We start from the raw sequence: 21,607 nt of genomic DNA, 5'->3' as shown, positions 1-21,607 counted from the left end.
GGAGCCCCTGCCCACACCCCCCTGAGCCAGTCAGCCCCTGCTCCTGCCCCCACCCTGCAACAGCTCAGAGCCCGTATACCCTGTGGTGCTTCCCCCACCGCTGCCAACAGTGTGGCCTGCTCCTGCTCTGCACCGCTTGGTCATGGTGTGTCCTGCCATCTCTAAGCATGTAGCAGGGTTGGGGTGGCTCCTTCTGGCTGCTGCCGCTGCTGCCTCCAGCCCTGCAGTAGCAGCGGATAGTAGCACATGCATCCCTGACCCCGCATGCCCTACGCCGGCTCCGGGCTCACCTATCTGGGCTGAGCAGCAGTAGTAGCAGCTGGGCAGAAACTGCTGCTCGTGGTGGTGGGAAAGTGCCCCTTCCCCCTCTGCCACCAGGCACTTTTTGGTGCAGCCACCCGAAGCCCGTGCCACACTGGGCTGCCCTGCGGCTCCATCACCACCACCTCTGGGCTGCCCTGCGGCTGCTCCACAGTCACTGCTGCCAAGCAGGGCAGCTCAGTGGTGGCAGTGATGGAGCTGCAGGGAAACGTGGTGTGGCACGGGCTCCAGGTGGCTGCACCAAAAACTGGCCGGCGGCAGCGTGGGACAGGGGCCACTTTCCCTCCATGCCAAGCAACAAGTTTCTTCCTGACACAGCTGCTGCTGCTCAGTCCAGATGAGTGAGTCCAGAGTAGCAGTGGTGGCACAGGAGAGAAACTGCTGCTCAGCGCAGGGTAAAATCAGCCTCTTCCCTTCCAGCTGCCAGCGTTTCGTGGTGTAGTCACCTGGAGCCTGTGCGGGGCCGCCCTGCATCTGCTTTGCACTGCCACCGCTGCCCTGGGGGTGGGTGGCCTAGAGGTGGTGGTGATGCAGCATAGGTGCAGGGCAGCCCAGTGCAGGCTCCAAGTGGCCATACCTGGAAGTGGTGGCAGGGGACAGGGAGGGGCGCTTTTGCCCCACTCTGAGCAGTAGTTTCTGTCCCATGCTGCCGCTGCTCAGCCTGGGTGAGCATGCCCAGAACCGGTGTGGACTGCATGCGCTGGTACCCACAGCTACCGTGGGCCTGGCAGCAGTGCCGGCAGCAGCTGGAAGGAGCTGCTGCCACCCAGGCTGCCTAGAAAGGCAGTCCAACTGTGGAGCAGCCCCAGCCCCACTGTGCACCCAGAGGGCAGCAGGATGCGCCATAGCCAGGCAGCGCCTTGGCCAGGTGAGAATGAGGGACCTGCTGCGGGCGAGACAAAGCCCCTCTGTGGGCCAGATGCAGCCTGCAGGCCATATTTTGCCCACTCCTGGTACAAACCTTTTGAAAATTTAGTCTCTCTATTTGCCATCCTATCTAAATATAATTTTAGTTTGTTCCTTGACCACCTAAAGCTAGTAGAGTGCACTGCAAATATTTTTTTTAATCTTGAAGTACTTTTAAGACAGCATTCTGCTATCAGATGTCTGCTAAGAAATGAGGGCAGGCAACCATCTTTGTGTATAAATGACGAGGCCCATGGATTAGTCAATCCATTTCCTCTTTTGAACATGAAGAATAGATGGTTTTCCAATTTTTTTCAAGAGACTGCAGTAAATTTTGCAATGGCACCCCTGCATGTACCCCAAGGATGCTGAGGTCATGTTTATTAAAATGCTACAAAAGTGTTCAACATGCATAAATAGATACCTTTTCGTGTATTAATATGCTGCAGTATCTTCAGGGAGACAGCAGTGAGTACTGGCTTTAAAATGATTGGGAACTAGGTTCAGGAGTTCTGTTCTTTCCTTTGTTATTGATGCGTTGCATTTATTTTAGATTTATAGGACAAGAGATGTGTTCTTGGTCAAGTTACTTAGGAGCTTCTGAAAATCCCACCCTAAGCTCCTTAGAAGCACACATACCATTGGAAGGCAGTGAGATTTATATTTCTAACCCATATAGATGCTTTTAAAATTCTCACTCTTAATGTCCAATTTTTTAAATAAGCCCTCAAATTTGTATGTTGGCACTTAAATACCATATTAAGGCACCTACATGGTGATCTGTGGACCTGAGCTTGTACCTAACTGTCCTAAAATGGGTAGTAATGTGCTTAACCGCAGTTAGAAATACAGGCCTTTTGCATCTTTGTACTGGGTTGCCCATTCAGCTTCATAGGAGTGTTGAATCTTTTTTCCTTCCTTAGCTGCAGACCTGGTTATATCCCAGTAACAGTCTGGGTTTAAAACAAGAACTTCAGAACGTTGAGAACATTTCCAAGTAACGCATGTATTCATTCTGAATCGTCTAGATCGAGGTGGCCAACCTGTAGCATGGGTCCTACAAGTGGTATAGGTGGCTTCCTGTGGCAGATCTAGAAGGGATAAGCAGTATGGTAGCAGATAGGGCAGGAAGCAAAACAGCAAATCAGGCAAGGAGCACAGGAAAGGAAGTAGAAAGCAAGCAATAGATCAAACAAGGGAAGAGGATCAGAGTGGCTCTTCAGTGGGGGGGAGGTGCAGGGCTAATTTATGGCCTGTCTACCAAAAAAGTTTGGCCCACGCTGTTCTAGATCTTTCAGCTTTTTCATCTCATTGATCAGTAGGTTTGGCTGGTGAGCTTGAGGGCCTTAGTGGAGTGAGATAGAATCTGGCTTTGCTGGCTCTACTTCCTGAACTCAACTGGTGGTGCTGGGTGACTACTGATCCTCTTTGCCCATAATGTTCTTTCTTACAGTACTGTACAAGATTTTTTATAGTGGCTCCTGAATAGGGGAAGACTGTCAGACTTGGCGTGTGTCAGTGGGGGTTTCTGGTTTACATATGGATGATGCAAAACTTTGACTTTTCTGTGGAAAGGAAGAGATCTCATGAGAATATGGACTGGGATTTACAGTTGACAGGGTGAGGGCTAGGCCAGATACTTTGGAGGTAATGCTGGCAGGGTGGATCCTGCCCCATTGAGCAGTATTTGCTTGTGTAATGTCAAGAAGGTCAACAAAGTATGTGCCACTAAATCCTTGTTTGTTCTTGGGCTCAGCCCAGCTCCTTGTGGTTGGGTTGGCTCGAAGGCATCACTTTTCCCTCCGCACATGGACCTCACTTATAGGCAGCCATGAAATTTGCTTCAAGATTGGATTGCTACAATGTGTGCTAGAAGGACCTGTGTTTTGAGGACTAATCAAATTAATAGTCAATTCAGCTGCCAGTTACTTAGTTGGAGTAGCATGTTGCATCAATTCTTCATAGTTGTTCTGGCTTAATTTCTTTCTGGGTGGAATCCAAACTGCTCCTTTGGATCTCCAAAATGTTGTATGGGTTCCCCGTTTATTGAGATCACTGCCATGTAGGTCTCTCCATAGATGGTTTAGCAGGGCAGTAGAGATCAGCTTGGGCTGTTCTTCCTTGATTCATTTATTTTCCAACTGTCTGTCCTATGTGTTAATCTGTAATCATGAGCTCTCCCCTCTCAGAAACCTAATTCTCCATGGCTTGACTCTCAAAATGCTTCCTTTTCTAGCTTACCATCAAGGGCTTCATAGATTGGTGTTGCTTTTAGCTGGCTCTTTCCTATGGGCTGGCTAACCTAGAAGCTTTATATATCTGGGTTCTGGATTGTAGCCGTTCTCTTTTTAGACCTCTTGGTTTAAGGATGTACTCCTCATTTTCCTTAATCTGTTTCAATATTGTTTGTCAATTGTGGTATTATTTACTTCTGTAATGAAATATCATTTTGTATTAATTAACACAGTCATTAAAACCTGCTGACTTTCAGCCAAGTATAACCTCTCCACTAAATTTAGTATGTTTCCCAACCAGGAGAACATCCTGTATCTATACCCATTATTCAAGTATGCATATGTTAATGCAGTCCCTTAATTATTATATTAGAAACTGGCAAAGGGCACTTATTTGCTTGTGATATGTGTCAAGCTGCTCAAGGAAAAAAATGTACAAACCCAGCAATTTATTATTTTTTTTTTATTATTAAATGAAGTGACATAGGGAACAAAATTATTGAAGTTGGTGTTTCACATTTAAAAATGATTTGGTAAACAAAGGAAATAGAGGACAAGTTTGCAATTTGACCTACTTTTTGGTCACTGTGAGCTAGATTTTTAAGTATCTTTAGGTGCCTCGAGATGCAGATAAATAATTTTGAAGATCTTGCAAGTACAAAAATAAATTAGATGCCCAACTCATATTGACATACAGAAAACTAGAACTCTTGGTTCCAAAACTATGCCTTTTTATTAGACCAACTGGGAAATTGCAAGAAAATTGTCCTTTTCTGCAAGCTTTTGGGCTCAAAGGCCCAACATCAGGCTTTGGGAAAAGTGTAGATGGTACAAGATGGTAAAAAGTCCCCATAGGTAGGAAATATACTTCATTTTTGCACAGAGAGAGCTGGAGATGGAAAGCTATCCCTCTGGGTCCATGAGTGTGTCTTTCCCATATTGAAACGCATTGAAACCTTTATTGAAATATTTAGAATTAGGCAACTAATCTATTTAGGTGTTTTTGAAAAATCCCATAGGTTATGTTTTTTGGTTTCAGGTATCCAGATGCTTTAAAAATCTGGCCTCACGTCCTTAGTTTTTAGAATTTATTGAAAAAGATGAGCTCAATCTGATTTTTTTTCCCATAGATTAGCAGATGAAAATGAGCACTCCTGCTTTTTCAACTCCCAATCAGTTTCTCAACTTTTAATGAATTAGTACAAATGAAGATGATACTGTCTCTACACCTACTAGCTAAACTAAATCAAGAAAAATTATGGCAAAAGGTTTTTCTGCTCAAAAGAAACTAAAAAGACTTCTGTTTGGGTAAACGGAAAATATCAATGTTTGCTCCATTGTAATGGCTGAAAAGTAGATTCTTCCAGGAGCTAGTTACACCAGAACCAATGAACAGGCCAGTAGACAGGGGAGTTTGAGTGGGGACTTCTGCTGGGGGGAAGAGCAGGAAGACTTGGGTTTATGACTTCTTCTGAGTGGACGGTCTGCCTGGTTCCTCCTGGGTGGTACAGATTGTTTGGTTGCTGTTTTGCAGGGGGACATTAAGGAGATAGGCTCAACACCTGATACCAGTGTGAATGAAGAAGCAAGGCTTGCCTAGACTGAAAGTCTAGCTCGCCAGAACTCCCAGTGACACCAGGACCAGCAAACATGAGAGGGGTTGCTTGGGAAAGTTTGCTCCAGCCACTTTTTATTTTTACCCTTCCTTTTGCTGTAAGTTGCTGAGTGAAACCAGACAAAGGAAGAAGAGAGAATTTTCCAGGAGGTAGCAGCAGCAGGAGGAGCTAGTAGGAGTGTCAGAGATGGCTGGAAGATATTACAATGCCAAAGCTACTGCCACTGCCAGCTTTTCCTCTCCCTGTACCTATGTGGGCTCTGTACAGGGGAGGTGTACATGGCTTCCACCCATGTCCTGGTCTAGCTTTGAAGGGACTTTGGACTAGATGACTTCATGAAGTTCCTTCCAGCTCTGTTTTCTGAGGATCCTACGATCCTTGCCAAGAACAGCCAGGTGGGGGAGTTCCTGTGGTGTTAGAGGTGCTTTCTGGTGAATTCTCTTAGCAGCTAGGTAAGGAGGTTGCGGGACGAAATGGCTAGGCTCATAAGACCCAGATACTCAAGAAGGTGGAAGCTAGCAGCTTTCCACCTCTGGCAGCAGACAACACTCCTCTTTTGAACCTGTGTCTGTCCAGGTGGACAAAGGGGTACAAAACCCTGAAATCGGATGATGAGGAACCTACTTCACAGAAGCCATGGGAGTATTAAAACCACTGCCACCAAGAGGAAGTGATAGGTGGTGGTGGCCACCCCTCTTACAGGGGATGGAGACATTCATTGGTTGGCCTGACCTGTTGGCTTGGGAAGTCTGCTGCCTGCCAGGAGCCTGTACCCGAGATGCTGTGGCAAAGTTGCTGAGGCTCATCTGATCCTGAGACTACCTCCCTATGCTACTCATCCATGTGTGCTTTGAGCAAATCAAAAGTGACTACATGGCTCTGGGTGCAAGGTTGAAGGGGCCCAGACAGTGCTCTCATTTACCTTTTTGGTCAAGGATAAAGACCTAGGTAGCAGTACATATATCCTGTAGATGGTGTTGCCAGAAAGATTTAGGCTTCTTTGATCATGGGGTGATGTTCCAAGAGGGACGGTTAGGAGGAGATGGGGTCCATCTGACAAAGAGGGGGAAGAGCATCTTCAAGTACATGCTTGCTAACCTAGTTTGGATAGCTTTAAAGTAGGTTCACTGAGGGATGGAGACAAAATCTCAAAGGTAAGTAAAGAGCCAGAGAACCTAAATAAAAAGGAACAAGTAAAAGGACACAGTAGTGGAAACCTCAGCAGTGTTTTCAGGGAGAAATGGGGACCATCCATTAGCTACCTGAAAATGTTTATACACTAATGTGAGAAGCATGAGGAATAAGCAGGAAGAGTTGGAAGTTTTAGTATAATTGTGAAATTATATTGTAATTAAGATAACAGATGTGGTAGGGTTGCTCACATGACTGGAGTACTGTCAAGAATGGATATAGCTTGTTGAGGAAGGACAGGCCACGGAGAAAAAAGGTGGCGTTTCCTTGTATATCAAGGAGATGCACATATGTTCTGAGCTGCAGCATGAAGTGGAACATAGGCCTATTGAAAGCCTCTGGGTGAAAGTAAAAGGGGACAGCGGTTATAAGGCCACCAATCTAGGAGGAGAACATGGTTGAGGCCTTCTTTAAACAACCAATGTACATTTCCAGATCACAGGACTAGTTCTCATGGAAGACTTTAATTGCCATGCCATCTGCTGGGACGGAAACATATCAGTGCATAAGCAGTATAGCAATACAGGAACGTGTTAGGAATTACTTTGGGTACAAATGCTGGAGAGGCTAAACTAGGGGGAAGGTCTTCTTTAATAACTACTCACAAATGGAGGAATTGGTTGAGAATGTGAAGACAGAAAGTAACTTAGGGGTCAGTGACTGCAAAATGATAAGAATTCAAGATTCTAAGGTAGGGGTGACCAGCCTGCGGCTCCGGAGCCGTGTGTGGCTCTTCAGAAGTTAATATGCATCTCCTTGAATCTTTGCATAAGCACATGGTGACCAGCTTCCATTTGGAGCTTCCAGGTAGTTAAAATACCTGGAAGCTGGTCACCATGTGCTTGTGCAAAGATTCAAGGAGATGCATATTAACTTCTGAAGAGCCGCATGTGGCTCTGGAGCTGGAGGCTGGCCATCCCTGTTCTAAGGGAAGAAAAAGAGCTTCAGAATAAAGACACTGGACTTTTGAAAAGTAGATTTTAGCAAACTCAAGGAACTGGTGGTCAGGATCCTGTGGGGGGGCAAGTCTGAGGGGCAAAGGAGTCTTAGAGAACTGACTGTACTTCAAGGGAGACCCTCTTAAGGGCACAGTAGCAAACCATTTCAGTGAGACAGAAGAATGAGAAGTGCACCAGGAGACTGGCCCAGCTAAACAGCGATCTCTTCAATGAGCTGAAAATCAAGGAGGAATCCTACAAAAAGTGGGAATGTGGTCATTTTACTAGGGAAGAGTATATGAATTACACAAACATATAGGGAGAGTATCACGAAGTCTAAGGCATGATTTGAGGACATAAGGCAATAAAAAGGAATTCTATGAACATGTTAGAAGTAAGAGGAAGAGGCAGCAAAGATAGGAAAGGAAGCAAACAACCTACAGTAGTGACAGACCAGGTTAGGGAGTACTTAGGGAAGTTAAATGCTTTCAAGTCACCAGGGCTGGATGGAATAAATCCTAGAGAACTGAAGGAATTGGCTGAGGTAATTTCTGAGCCATTGGCTATCATCTTTGCAGACTCGTGATGGTTGGATGAGGTCGCAGATGATTGGAAAAAGCCAAATAATAGTGCTCATCTTCAAGAAAAAGAAGAAGGGTTATCTGGGGAATTGCAGACCCATCAGTCTGTCCTCTGTACCTGGAAAGAGCAAAGTCATCAAGGAATCTTATTTTTTTAAGCACCTGGAGGAGAACAAGGTGATTAGAAACAGCCAGCATGGATTCAGCAATGGCAAGTCATGCCTGACCAACTTGATTTTTTTTCTATGATAAAGTGACAATTTTTGTGGATGGCGGAGAGCAGTAGATGTGATAAATCTATTTTTTTCTCAAAGCTTTTGACATGTGTCTTGCAACATTATCATTAATAAGCTAAGCAAATACAGACTAAATGAAAGTACTGTAATGTGGATATACTACTGGTTGGATCATCATGCTCAGTGAGTAAGCATCAAGAACTGTCTGGTTGGGAATAGGTATTTAGTGGGTACCTCCTGGGTCTGGTATTGTTCATTTAATAATTTGGATGATGGGATCAAGTCGCAAACTAGTAGATGATAACAAGCTGGATGGCATGACATGTCCTGGAGGGTAGGGTGAGGATCCAGAATGATCTGGATAAATTGGAGATATGGTTTGAAATCAATCAGATGAAATTCAGCAAGGATAAGCGCACAGTCGTGCACTTGAGATGGAATAATTGTATGATATATGAGGAAGGCCTGAAAGAACAAGGGCTGTTTAGTCTGGAGAAGATCCTTCTTTGAGCTTTGGGCTGGATCAGAAGGCCTCATGAGGTCCTTTGCAGCCCTACTTTCCTGCGATTCCTATAATGCTGGCATTTTATTAAGTTTCATTTTACCTTGTGAGTCAGAGATGGTTCCCCAGTGGTTCTGCTTAAGATAGAAAAGGCAGGCATCTTTAACTCTAATATTTGAGGATGGCTTTTTGGGACCAGATTTTATTTAAATGATGTTGATTGGTTATGAATTTAGACACTAATATGTTACCATTTACAAAAAAATTACAAAAAAGAAAAATGTTTAATAGAAAATTGATTTTTAATATTTAAAGTCATTTACCTGGTTTTAAAAAATGTAAATGCCCTCAGTAAATGTGGATGTCCTCCAGAAAGGTAAACAGTTAAACTCACTCTGTCGGTTGAGTATCAGTGGTTGCTGCTACTCCTTAATTACTGCCTTTGGGCAGTGAGTTAGGTACCCCCAAAGCTCAGGAGGCCTGTGCTTTTGAAGAACGTTTACTTACAACTTTTATTTGTTTCAGTTTTGGTACAGGCAAAAAATGTGTCATGGGTGTGGAATAAAGACAGGGCTTCTCTTCTCAATACTTCTGTAAATGCAGTAATCATAAATCTCCTTAGTGTGAAAGGCAGAAAGTAGAGCATCTAGTCAGGCCTCTCAGTGACGTTATTTCTCAACTGCTTCAGTTTTGCAAAGTGTATCCCGTGTACCCCTTCCCACTTTTGTTCAGATGGCTGAAAAAGCACCTCTGAAACTAAATGAAAATATTTCACTTCACGAGAGCAAAGGAGTGTAAGTGGTATCTGCCTGGTATTGATTTAATTTACAGAATAAGAAATTCAGTTGCACCATTAAATCCAAGTTTCCACAAGTGTGTTTCCCTTTGTTACACCATTCATGCTTTACAATTGATAGAAAAGAAGACTTGGATGCATGCTGGAAATGTCAGTACTGAGATTACTGAGCTTCTTTCAGGATTTCAGAATCATGTCTGGATCCAGGTTTAGTAGTGGGGGCATGATAGAGTCTTGCCCTGAACTCCAAATCTTATTCATGTCAGAAGTGAGCGGTACCAGTTATTATCTGACTTATTTGACGTGAGATTAGTTGTTTCAGTCTGGTTGCTAAAAACCCAGCAAGCTATGTAAGAATTTTTGGGAGACTAAGTGCATAGCTCTCACCAGGTCAGTGTGAGACGTTGTGACAAGGTAGTAATTGGGAGTGGGCTTGCATCATTATTTCTTTGGGCTATAACTGTCTTAAGGATAAGAAAGACACAGTTCCCAGGATTGTCAGTGTAGCATCTGTCCTGGTTTAGGTGTCGAGGTGTGACACTTGCAAGTAATTTTGAATGGCCTTTAATTTGTGAAGGGATAAATTGTGGTATTATATTTCCCTTGTTAGTTTGTGTTCCTTTTTCATTGATACACTTTTGTCTATACTTAATGAGCTCATTTGTTCTCTCTTCAGGAGGAGGAAGAGCAAGAGGAAGAGGATGACGATGAAGATGACGATGATACAGATGACCTTGATGAATTAGACACTGACCAGCTGCTGGAGGCTGAACTGGAGGAAGATGAGAACAATGAGAATGCTGGGGAGGATGGAGAAAATGATTTCTCTCCCTCTGACGATGAGGAGCTTGCCAACCTGTTGGAAGAGGGGGATGAAGGTGAAGATGAAGACTCTGATGCAGATGAGGAAGTTGAGCTGATTCTTGGAGACAGTAAGTATACACCCAGGCTGCTGGCCAGAGGTGAGGTCCATTTTTCCACTAGTCAGCTAAAATATGCGTCTTCCCTAGAGAGACAGTTGAATGTTCTCCCTTCACCCTGGCATGAAAAGTCCAAGTGTCCATGCTCATTTTGGTTTGGCTGCTGAGTACTTCACTAATAAACACCGGCCTCCGTCTAAGGGAGTACCTTTGTTGGATCTGGAAGGAAATTCTCCACTTCAGTTGAGTCCTGCATGCACTTGTGAGGAGGACTTACAAGTATGTTTGTGCAGCTCCTTGTTTGAATGCTCACACCTCCAAGGGAGGCAAGCTGATGTGAAACTTCCACTCTCTCCTGTCTGCCTTAAGCACTTACAGAAAGGAGAAATCTCTCCCTTGCTGGTTTGAACTTCTTCGTTTTATCAGGTGTCTTTCTGCTTAGAGCACAAACCAGTACAGGAGACCCTCACCATTCGCGGGGCATACGTTCCAGAGATCCCTGCGAATGGCGAAATCCTCAAATACGCCATGAACGGCGCGTGCCTCTGGTGGCTGGGGGAGCATGGGTGCGCTGGCAGCTGTGGGAACATGGTGGGAGCCCAGCAGCAGCAAGTGCAGAGCTCCTGCAGACGCCATCGGCACTGTAACAATGTCATCACGCTGCCAGCAGGGAGAGCGCGTGGGTTGGCGCGGCACTGCGAATATTCGAAACTGCAAATGCCAAAGCTGTGAATAGCGAGGGTTTCCTGTATAGCATTTGTAAGCTTGCTTCCATGTTACCACTGACTGTTCTAATACTAACTAAGCTCTTGATACAAGGGTGTAATTCTTCTTTCTGGTCCTTCCTGGTCTGGAGACTCAGAAATGTTATTCAGAAAAGCCTTTCGAGCTCTTTGGCATGTGATTTTTTGAAAAAACTTAAGAATTGAGATAAGTTAATCTTATGTGGCATTGGACTGGGACTTAAGAATCTGAGTTCTGTTCCCTGTTCTGCCAAATATTTTCTGAGTGATATTGGCCAAATTGCTTGGCGTCTCTGGGCCCAGAATTTCTCTTCTGTAAAATGGAATAATAGCTGCTCCCTACCTAACAAGGGTGCTGAAGAGAAACAGTTGACACTTGTGAGGTGTTCTGACATGGCAGTAATGGGGCTAGATGGGAACTGAAATGGAAACTCCTCTGGTGACCAGCTGTGGGGTTTAGGGTGGTAGAGTGGTAGTTCTCAGTTACCGAGCCGGTGTAGCGTCCCACACTAAGCTGCAAGTGTCCTGCTACACTCATCCATGCTCTTCTTCTGTTTCATTGTAGTGCAGCCCTGATCCTCTGATCAGACTCATGAATTTGGGGGCACTGCTCCTTGGGTCTCCAGAGATTTTCTTTTATATAAATCAGTCAGTCTGCTGTTCTCTTAAAGGTGGTAGGTATTTAGTCTAAACAGGATATTTGCATAGCTCTAATTAAAAATGCATTGGACTTTACTTCCATCTAGGAAGAGCACACACCAACTGCTGAAACTTCCTTAGCCTGATGAAGGGTTTTTGAACCCAAAAGCTTGCTTAATAGCTGTTCTCCAACGATTTGGGTTGGTCTAATAAAAGATATCAAATTCACCCAAAGACCTTATCTGCCTATTGGACTTTACTAGATATTCCTTTGTGGCAGTTTTTTTGAGAGAATGGGACAAATGAATTACAGCAGGGCACCAAAATGCAACTAAAACAATCTTCCATATAGGGTTTAGCTGTGCCAGAGGGGGAGAGGGATGGAGCTTGGTCCTCCTCAGCTGCTCTACTTTCCCAGCCCTTCTGATGGTTGGGAGACTGGGAAGAATAGGGCTGCATTTTGCCCTTTTGTTCTCTTTCCTGTGGAAGGAGAGAGAATTCTCCGAGGCTCCTTTCCTCTGCCTTGAGTCCCAGTAAATGCAAAGCTGTGACTGTCAGTACTTTGGTTCTGCTTTCTTTGATGGGATACAAGGCCACAAGCCCTTGGCAGTAGTGTGGGGAGCACCCCAGGGAATGGAAGGGCAAACAAGACCCTGGTTATCTGCATTTTGGCACTACGTAGAATCAGTGATAAGTGAGGGGGTGCTAGTTTTGAGTAGGCAGTTGGGATATGGATAGAGAATAGGACAAATAAGCAGAGACACTGATGGGAAGGAGATGGCTGGCCTTACACAAGAAGGGGTTAAAATGAATAACCTTTGAATAGAGCACAAGAGATTGACACCCCCCCCCCTCTGAAAAACAAACTAGTGTACTAACAAATACATTGACACTTAGTTCTGATTAGTGCTGCAGTTAACTATGTGGTGTAAATGCCAATCTGTGATTGACTGAGTCACATTAGGAGATGGGGAGGCAGCTGCAGGAGAGGATGTGACCATCTGACAGCCAGGAATATGACTACAACTTTACGCTGAGGGACAGTAGCTTGCTTGTATGCCTGGTTGTAGAGATTGGGAAGGAGCTTCTAATTTTCAGGCCATGGTAGCTAAAGAGGATTATGCATTTAGATGCATGGCCTGGCAGTAGAAACCAGAGAATCCAGAGCGTGACTAGTACATGGCAAACCTCAGGCTCACGTGCATTAGACAGCAGGGTAGACCTAAGGTAGACCTCCCTGTGGTGTGAGGTCATTAGCCCTGCAGTGATGCTGCAGCCTGTGTACACACAGCAGTGAGGGGAGTGACTTGCATGGTGGGGTCACACTGGGGAGAAGTAGAAGGTGGCGCTACTTAAGACTGGTTCACACTAATGTGTGTGCCCCTTCCAAACACCTTTCAACCCTCCAAAATTATCTGTTGCCCACTTGTTCCTTTGAGAGGATAGGGGTGTTGGAAGTAGAGAAGGAACAAAGGAGATAGGAAGTGTCCAAAAGTGCCATAAAGTAGCTGCCTGTGTCATGGGAACGAGGAGGATGAGAAGGCCTGGACCCCTGCGTAGTGAGTAGGGGCAGCAGTGCCCAGCTCTTCTCTGGAAGGCTGTGCTGTGGCTCCCCTGCTGGTCTCTGCTTTTGCAGTGACCAGTCATGGCAGCGGGTTGTGCCTCCATTAATCCTTTCTAGTAATGATGCAGTACAAGCTATAAAGTCATGGTAAGATGCAGCACCTTCCGGAGTGTATGGATACATTTTGGCCTATTATAGGCATAGCTGTGGTGAGCACTGTGCTCCTAAGGACAGCTGAATAGAAGCAGTACAGTTCCTCTTTAGAGACTAGCCAGAGTGTAGTATAATAGGGAGGTTTTGTTAGTGAGTAAACTTCAGCGCATCTTCCTTGCTCCCAGCATTCACAAAAACCACGTGAGTATTGAAGGCAGGGGGTGGCTTGCTACAGGTCCTTCAGGGTCTACTGCTTAATTCTGAGATGAGCGTTGCTCTGTTCTTCAGACTAACATGGAGAGCTGCTGACCAGTCAGCGCCCTCCTTCAACTTCTTGTGATGCATGTGATGCGTACACCTGGGTGGATGCAGCTCACTTGGTGGTTGTTAGCTTCCCCTTGTGGCATCTCTGGGGTCTGTTGCTGGACACGTAACTTGCTCTTCCAGAATTTATATACTCTAGTTGTGCTGTTTGTATTGGGGTCTTTTGTGCATGTACAGTCAAGGGGGAACATTTGGCTCATCTGTAATGGACTCAGCTTTGTGAGGATAGTGTGGTCCATGTCCTGTTTGCTTCCCAACTTATCAGCCAAAGAAAATAGTTATCTTTCTCTTCTCAGGGGCTGCAATGTAATTGGAAACTCTGTGCTTTAGCAGTGAGCCTTTAACTCCTCCTATAGTTGTCCACTGAGAGAAGGGGTGTCAAACTCATGTGGGGCCCCAGGCTAGATGCATATTTGGTGTGCAAGGGCTGCCACAGTGACCAACATGGCAGCGGCATAGGGTGATCCTTGTGGATCTGGTCCAACCCAGGGTGTGAGGGCTCCTGCAGTGGCCAACACAGTGGTGATGGCATGGGGCGATGCAGAGTCCAGTGGTGGCCAGGGCACAGGGTCTAGTGGGGGTAGTAGGAGTGCAGGGTCCAGTAGCAGCAAGCCAGGTTCATCACCGATGGCCATGCCCAGCAGGGCCAAAGGGCCTAACTTCTGGCACCTTTGGTAACCCAGATAGGGAGGCTCTGTGGGCTGAATCTGTCCTGTGGCCTGTACTTTGACACCCCTGACCTAGAGCAGTGGTTGGACAGCACCCTCCTGAGGGGGGGGTCTAAATTATAGCACTCGTGCTTCAGTCCCTGAGCCTCTGCTGGTGTTCCTGGATAGACCTCCAGGAAGCTGGCATACTTGGGGTGCTCATGTGCAGGGGGGGATGCTGTAATTGAAAGAACACCAGAAATCGGGGGATGTGAATGGCTTCAAGCTTGTGCTTGAAAGGAGGGTTACTTCTGTTGCCTTTTTGGGAGCGATCTGTAAAACAGTGTGCAGAAGTTGCTCTCATCCCTGCTTCCCTCCCTGCCTTCCCCCTTTCAGTCAGGGGCCTGCATGAAAGAGCATGACCTGCCCAGACCTCAGGTGCTGCCTTCACTGTGGAGATTGCAGAATCTCCTTTCGCAGTCTGGCCATTAGGGCGTCCTCCTGCTAGTGCTCTCAGGAAGCACGATGGGAGAAACCGCTTGACTTCTCCTCAGCTTGCCCCTCAGGCTCACCTCGGGCACCTGGATGCAAAGTTTCTGATTTGAAAAGAACTTCTTGCTCGCGAGTGGCAGCTTAGAGCAGAGTGCCCTGGGTCTTGCATGTGGAGCTGTGAGCTGTTATTTTGCATCTAAAACAACCACAGCCAAGCTGGGGTACGAGTGATTGCCTGGCAGCTCACAAGAACCTTTGTTTGCAGAGTTTAGCTTTGTACTGGAAGGATGTCTGGTGTTTGTACTGAAGGACTTGGTTGTGCTGTCCCACGTGGTAGTGGTGATAGGTCCCCGCGGTGGCTCTGGGGCCGGTCTGGAGGTATTGCAACCCCAGATTTGACAAGAACAGGCTCCTAGAAACACACCAGAGGGGCCTGTTCTGTTGGGCTGCTGGTATTGGTGATGGCTCCGAACGGAGAATGCCTTGGGGCGTGAGGAGACTGGGCTGAAGAGCCAAGAAGCACCTTTTCCCTATGGGGTGGGGGAGAGGCATGCTCAGTGCAGCTCTCTTCCACCCCTTCCCACCCCATTTCCATTATTTCTCCCTTTCCCTGCTCCCAGCTCATTACTTTGCTTCTCTTCCTCTCCGTGTGTTCGCACTCCCCGTCCTTCACCCATTCCCTCATTGCATAAGTGTACCTGCTGTTTGCCAGGGCTCAGGGGCCATGCTGGCTGCCATGGCACTGGGATGCTACTTTTAAGAGAACTGCTTTCTGTCAGTTGAGGCAAGACCCAAGCCTGGCTGAAGGGGCAGCTGAGCATTTGGAGAAGGGCTGTACTCCAAGTGCCATTTTGAAGTCCTCGTGCCTTCTCAGCCCAGCAGCTGCAGGTCCTTGCCCAGGCCCTGACCCTGTGGGATGTGCAGCTGGGCTGACTTAGTTTCAAGAGAAGGTGCTGAGGAATGGGCGGCTGGTGCTCCTCCGGGGGCCTGGGCCTGGACCTGCAGAGGAAGCAACCTCTTCGTTCCGTGCCACCTTTTTGATTTCTTCAACTAACTTTTTTTGCCCCATTTCTCTGACTCGCGTTAAAGGGACTCACAGAAAGGAGGTGGGGCAGGTGCCCTTGCTGCTGCATTCTGATGTTTCTTTAAAAAAAGGAGTAAAAGAGAACAGACTTTCTAGGAGGCTTTGTTTAACCTTTGAGGCAGTGTAGGGAACTAGCAAAACTGACATGGCAGCAGGCTGAGAGGAAAATCCTAGGAGTCTGGCTCCCTGCACTATCCAGCAGACCTAAGTGTGTCTGTCACAAGGATGTCTGTGTCTTGCACCACTTCTGGTGAGGCAGAACTCGGCTCGCGTTCCTGCTACTTTCTCAAGTACCCAACAACACTGATGGAAGCCAGACTTCACTGCTTAAAACGAAAAAGTAGGTGTGTAGAGACTAAATAGTTGGCATGCTTCTGTTCAGGATCACAGAACAAAATCCAGCAAAATCCTACATTTTAAAGAGTCTGTGCAGGTAGCTTGAGTGCTCTGCCTTTGTATTTAGTGAAAAGCACTTTGTGCATCCTGGGAGGGAAGTGTTAGCAACACTGCTATCATTGCCGTTTTCCTGGGGAAGAGGTCCCATTAGCGTACGGCATGGGGAGGGGAAGATTGATAAGAATTTAGCTGCGGGAGGTCCTGTCTGTTTAGGCTGCCACATAAGGAATTAGGTGGGAACTTTTGCAGAGAATGTAACACTCTTCCAGAGTTTGTGCACTCTGCTTGTGCTGCTTTCACGTGGGGTCTTTTGTATGTGTACGGTCAAGGGAGGGACCTTTGGTTCCTTTTGTAATGGACTCGGGTAGACCACAGTTGAGTGTAGGAACATGTGCGACAGGTGCCTATTTTGTAATAATCCTGTGTTGCAAGGCCAGATCTGTCCCATCCTGATGGCAGCAAGAGCTGGAGCCTTTGTATGTTCCCAGTAAATTGTGCAAACAACTCGTGTGAGTAATCTGCTGCTGGTGGAGCCTAGCAATGGAGTCTGCCAGCTAATGTAAATCTCCCAAAGTAAAACCAAACCAATCCCTAGAACCAGTGCTTTAATGAGATGAGGAAGGAGGAGGGTTTACAGGCTTATGGTTCTTGATGCATTTAGAGCACCGTTTACAGGCAGTAGCTGCTGGTAATACGGGATTAATTGGTTGTGGTCCCAAGCAGGTGGTGGTGATCTTTCATAACTGAATAAGTTGTTTTACTTAATAGATGTGACAGCTGCATTCTCTGCTGTACACCAAACAGATAATCTCTTTGTCCCCCTTTCCAGCTGACAGTTCAGATAACTCTGACTTGGAAGACGACATAATCTTATCTCTGAATGAGTGAGGAGAGACCATCATGCAGGGCCTTGGCGGCAGGAGAAACTCCCTTCCCAGAAGATGGAAGACCAAATCTGAAGCAATTTCTGAGCATTGCTACCTTTTCCTCCTGGGGACGCCCTGGGAACTCCAGCCCATTTGCTGTGTTGGTTTGAGTCAGAGCTAGTCTCTTGCTTATGGCCACAGCTCTCCAATAAAGAGACCGGGGTTAGGCCTCTTTCTCTCTGCCTTTTTTTTATTTTTAATTTTAGGCTGAGATGACTCTGCAAGGAAACGTCTGAAGATATTTCACAATATATTTTCTTTGTATAAAGTTCTTTCCTAAAGAACAGAAATAGTTTTATATAAAATCAGAAAAAAAGGAAAAAAAAAAGGCAGGCGTTCTAGTAAAGAAGGTATGAGCTTTGTATTAATGTAGTACCTTGTTACCATGGGGTAGGTGCCGGGAGAAAAATTGTTTAAAATTAACAAAGAGGCATTTTTACTCAACTATTAAATTAAGTGAGAGGATCATGGTTTCTAAAACTGCTGAGTGAGAATATTTTTATTTTAAATGATTTTTTTTTTTTAGAAAAAAAACAAAACAAAACAGGCGTTTCCCCTGTCTGCTGCCTGTGTGTTTCGGTAGCCTTTATCCCAGAAGGAAAAAGCCCAGGGGATGGTTGGCAACTGAACATAAAGGCTGTTTGAAGCAGAGGGTTCTGCTGTGCTAGGAGCTCTCGCAGGAGGCTGAAAGCCTGGTAAGAGAGAAGGGACTCTGGGAAGAAGCTTGAGCCCTTCCTTTGTGATTCAAGTTTTTTAATCTTTTTTTCTCCCTTTTGCCCTCTGTGTGGAAACTGCAAATCGAAGGCCTTTTTCTTTAATGTAAAGTGTATTTATTAAAAAAAAAAATAAAATCCAAATCCCATCTCTGTTTATGGCTGTGAGCGGTTGCCATGTGTTGCCTTCCCACCCATGAAGAAATAGTCCTCTCTGCACCTGCAGGAGAGTGGTGTTGCCTGAGAAGCAGCTTGGTGTGGGAGACAAGTAGGGATTTGTAGCTAATAGCTGAGTTGCCACAAGGAAGGGTGAGGTAGTTGGATTCCACCTTGAGCAGCAAGTTGAGTAAGCCAGGCTACAGTTATACAGACTCTTCGATTAAAACATGTTCAGTTAATTGCAGTAGAGCCCTGGTCACTCTACAGAAAGGAATTTCAAACCCCACCCCTTTCACCTTAGTATTTGAAAACATGTTATCATGCCAGATTGTTTAAGATCTCCCTGAACAGTTCCAACACAGTTAACCACATTGACCTTTGTGAACACTGGGGCTCTGCACAGCCTGGCTCGGACAGGGAATTACTTGATCCCTTCCTTTGCAGCACAAATGGTAAAGATCACATGTTGGAAGGGTTTCTGCTGTCTTGTGGCTTGTTGACAGAAGAGGTAAATTAGGTTGGTGCTCTTGTTGGCATATCATAAAGGCCAGTGTCCCCACCGTAAAAATCAGCATTCATTTCCTCTTTGACTTCACTACACAATGTCTAAAACTTTTTCAGGTTACTGTGATTTTAGAAAAAAAACCTGCTTCTGTGACTTGAGGGTCAGCCAAGACAAAACAGGCCAGCTAAGTTATTGCCTGGGCTTAAGAACACATTCTGCACCCAGGAGTTCCTAATAAAACTTTCCACCTTTGATTAACAGTTACTTTTAGCAGTCTCAGAATTTGCCTTCAGTATCAGGCTGGCACGGGATCTGCCTGGGCTTCCAGCCTGCCAGGCCCTAGGATGCCCATTGGAAGGTCTGTGCAAAGGACAATACATGTTTTTCTTTCCTTGCAATTTCATTAGAGGAGAGGGCTTCTCTTCCCCATTGTAACTGTGGATAAACACATTCAGGAGAGAGCTGGTAAGAGCTTTTTTCCTTTTTAATAATAAATGAAATCTCTAATGGATGCTGACACATTGAAGATGCAGACTGTGCCTGTTTGTCTTCATGAGGCTCAGCAGCTGGAGGGGAGTGGGTACAAGAAAGCAACATTTTACACTTATCTGGCAGCTACAAAACCTCTCATGTTTGACTCTTCAAACTGAAACAGACAGGCCCTTGATCTAGGTAGTCTGAACTCAGCTTTTAACAGTGGAAGATGCTATGCAAGGTTTTGGCAACATAGAGGTTAGCACTTGATTCATTCTGACCAGCTGCCTTCTCTCTGCTCTTCTAGTCTTGGCCAGCTGGCAGTGAATTTGACACAGAAGCAACATCTACAATTTAAGATGAAATTGCCCTAACACAAAACTCCCCTTAAATCAGGTATAAATGAGCTCTGTCCACTTGGCTCATACCTTAAGTATCATGGGGTCTAAAGGAAATATGCTGGGGTACCAAATACTTCAAAGCAGCTACCACCTAACACCATTAGGGCAGAATCTGTGCCCTGTTCTGATACAGCCACACCCAAAATTAAGCTGTGACCTTGAAACGAGAGCCTTCTCAGCCCAGAGATGTTATAGCAGATGAGGAAGAGAAACGGGTGCTTGGCATGTGCTGCTCAAACCTGCACTGAAGTAGAGAGCACTTCTGGTTATTGCAGTTCCCAGCATTCCCTTCTGTATCATTTCTGGGGCTAGCTGGCCAGCATGGTTGTAGGAATGAGCCTTCCATTTCTAGATGCTCCTCTAGCCAGGCAGTAAAGCAGAACTCCTCTCTCCATCCCTGCCCTGTGGTGCAGGAATGGGAGCTACAATGAATGTGTGAAACAGCACGTGGAAATGCTCCCCTGTGAGGATGCTGCCTGTGAGGGTGTCTTTGCTGCCTCCTTAGCCCAACCATGCTGCTCTTCACTTTACACTCCATAGCAGGTGGCTTAGTGCAGCCTTTTAATTTAAAAAAAAAAAATACAAATTTTCCTCATTATAGTCACCCAGAGGAATACAAGCTAGACACCACTGATAAAGGAGCAGACAATCCAGCCTTAGCAAGGAACAGCATGACCCACGTCCGCACAGAACTGATGTGTTGAAGGCTCCAAGCTCATCCATGCAGGATACCATCCCAGTGCGTTGACTGTCACCACATACCTGCTACCATGGACCCCCTACGGAGGGGGGAAGAAAGATACAGCTCAAAGTTACACTTCAACACCTAGTTTAGTACCCTGCCTATGGAGTGTAGCAGAACCAAACAGCAGCATCTCTAAAATGCACAACCCTGAGTAATAAGCACTCACAGCTGGTCTCTCCTGCCAGCTCAGTTCTCTAATGGATGCACAGCTTAAACACAAATTCTAACAGCCCCTGCTGAGCCAAAACTGTTGGCAGAAAGGTTCTGGGCAGAGCAGACCACTTCTAATGGTAAAGCTTGTTCAGAAAGGTTACTAAAACAGCTGTGAAGCCAATGCTGATAACTTTGGCTATACCATAGCTCCTACCACCAACTTAAACAGCTTTGCATGACAGAATTCAAGATGCTGTAGTTGACAGCCTCCTCTGTACTGGGGAAGTAAAGTCCTTACCCAAAGAGTTTGCCACCAATATTTTTCCTTTACCGGCCCTTTTTTCCCATCACAACAGCCAGCTAGTGGCAGCATTTTGCCTTCTGCAACATTTTCAACTGCCACAGCCCCAGAGAACCACCCATCTACAGCCCAGCATGAACTTGTGCTCCATCTGCAGCATGAGATAGCCCCTTTTATCAGCTGTGGGAAAGGGGCAGAGACTTACCTGGCACTAACCCTCCCAGCTCCATGACCTGGCTTACCCTGGACTTCTGCCCTTAAGAAAGAGTTCACTGCACACCCAGACAGAACAATGAGCAGTTACACACTCATGGCACCAACAGCACTGGGAAAACACCTGTGCACTAGTCTTTTATTTTCCTTGCAACTCCCTGCCCCCTGCCCCACTACACACCTTGGCTACATAGGGTCAGATTTGAACTGACCTTGTAGGCAACTAAATGGGATACCCCTGTCAGCAGCCGTGGAACTGCTTAGGTGTCATCACTGGGAGCCAGTCATGGAAATGAACCAGAATGCAGGACTCTACTCACCCACAGGACTGCCTCGCCCTTAGAGGACACCTAGGACACCCTGGTCACTAAGCAAGTGGCAATTTGGATCACCCTCCCAAGGCAAGGTGCCTGTCTGTATTTTAAGCAATGCAACACACAAGTGGAGGTACAGACTGGCTAGGATCTAGCTCATGGTGTCTAGCTGGAGTACAAGGTCCTCAGAACATGGACCTTGTCCTTGTGTAATTCAGCACTCACTTTGCATACATGTAATGCCAGATAGATAACAGCTTTTTTTTTTTTAAACAGTAACTATATTTTTTAAATTTTGTGAGATGTCTGAACATTTACAATGCCAGGATACCAACATATTCCTGACCCTATGAATGAGAGACTTGGCTCATAAGTACACATCAAACAGCCAGCAGACCACCACTTACCAAGAACAAAAGC

General features: G+C 45.9%; 1 protein-coding gene across 2 annotated transcripts in view; it reads left to right on the top strand.

Moving 5' to 3' along the window:
* DCAF1 (DDB1 and CUL4 associated factor 1) overlaps positions 1-18,079 on the top strand; it is a 103,652-nt gene extending 85,573 nt beyond the window's left edge. For both annotated transcript variants that reach the window (XM_019475704.2, XM_059715397.1), the window contains exons 23-24: positions 9,998-10,253; positions 17,113-18,079. In XM_019475704.2, coding sequence (XP_019331249.1) covers positions 9,998-10,253; positions 17,113-17,171 — 315 coding nt within the window. In that variant the 3' untranslated portion in view covers positions 17,172-18,079. The remainder of the gene's footprint in view (positions 1-9,997; positions 10,254-17,112) is intronic.
* The last annotated feature ends 3,528 nt before the right edge of the window (positions 18,080-21,607 follow it).

This window comes from Alligator mississippiensis, chromosome 12, assembly GCF_030867095.1.
Source record: "Alligator mississippiensis isolate rAllMis1 chromosome 12, rAllMis1, whole genome shotgun sequence".
In the NCBI taxonomy this organism is placed as follows: domain Eukaryota; kingdom Metazoa; phylum Chordata; order Crocodylia; family Alligatoridae; genus Alligator; species Alligator mississippiensis.
Note: the sequence above shows the minus strand (reverse complement) of the source record. Positions and strands in the feature narration are given on the sequence as shown.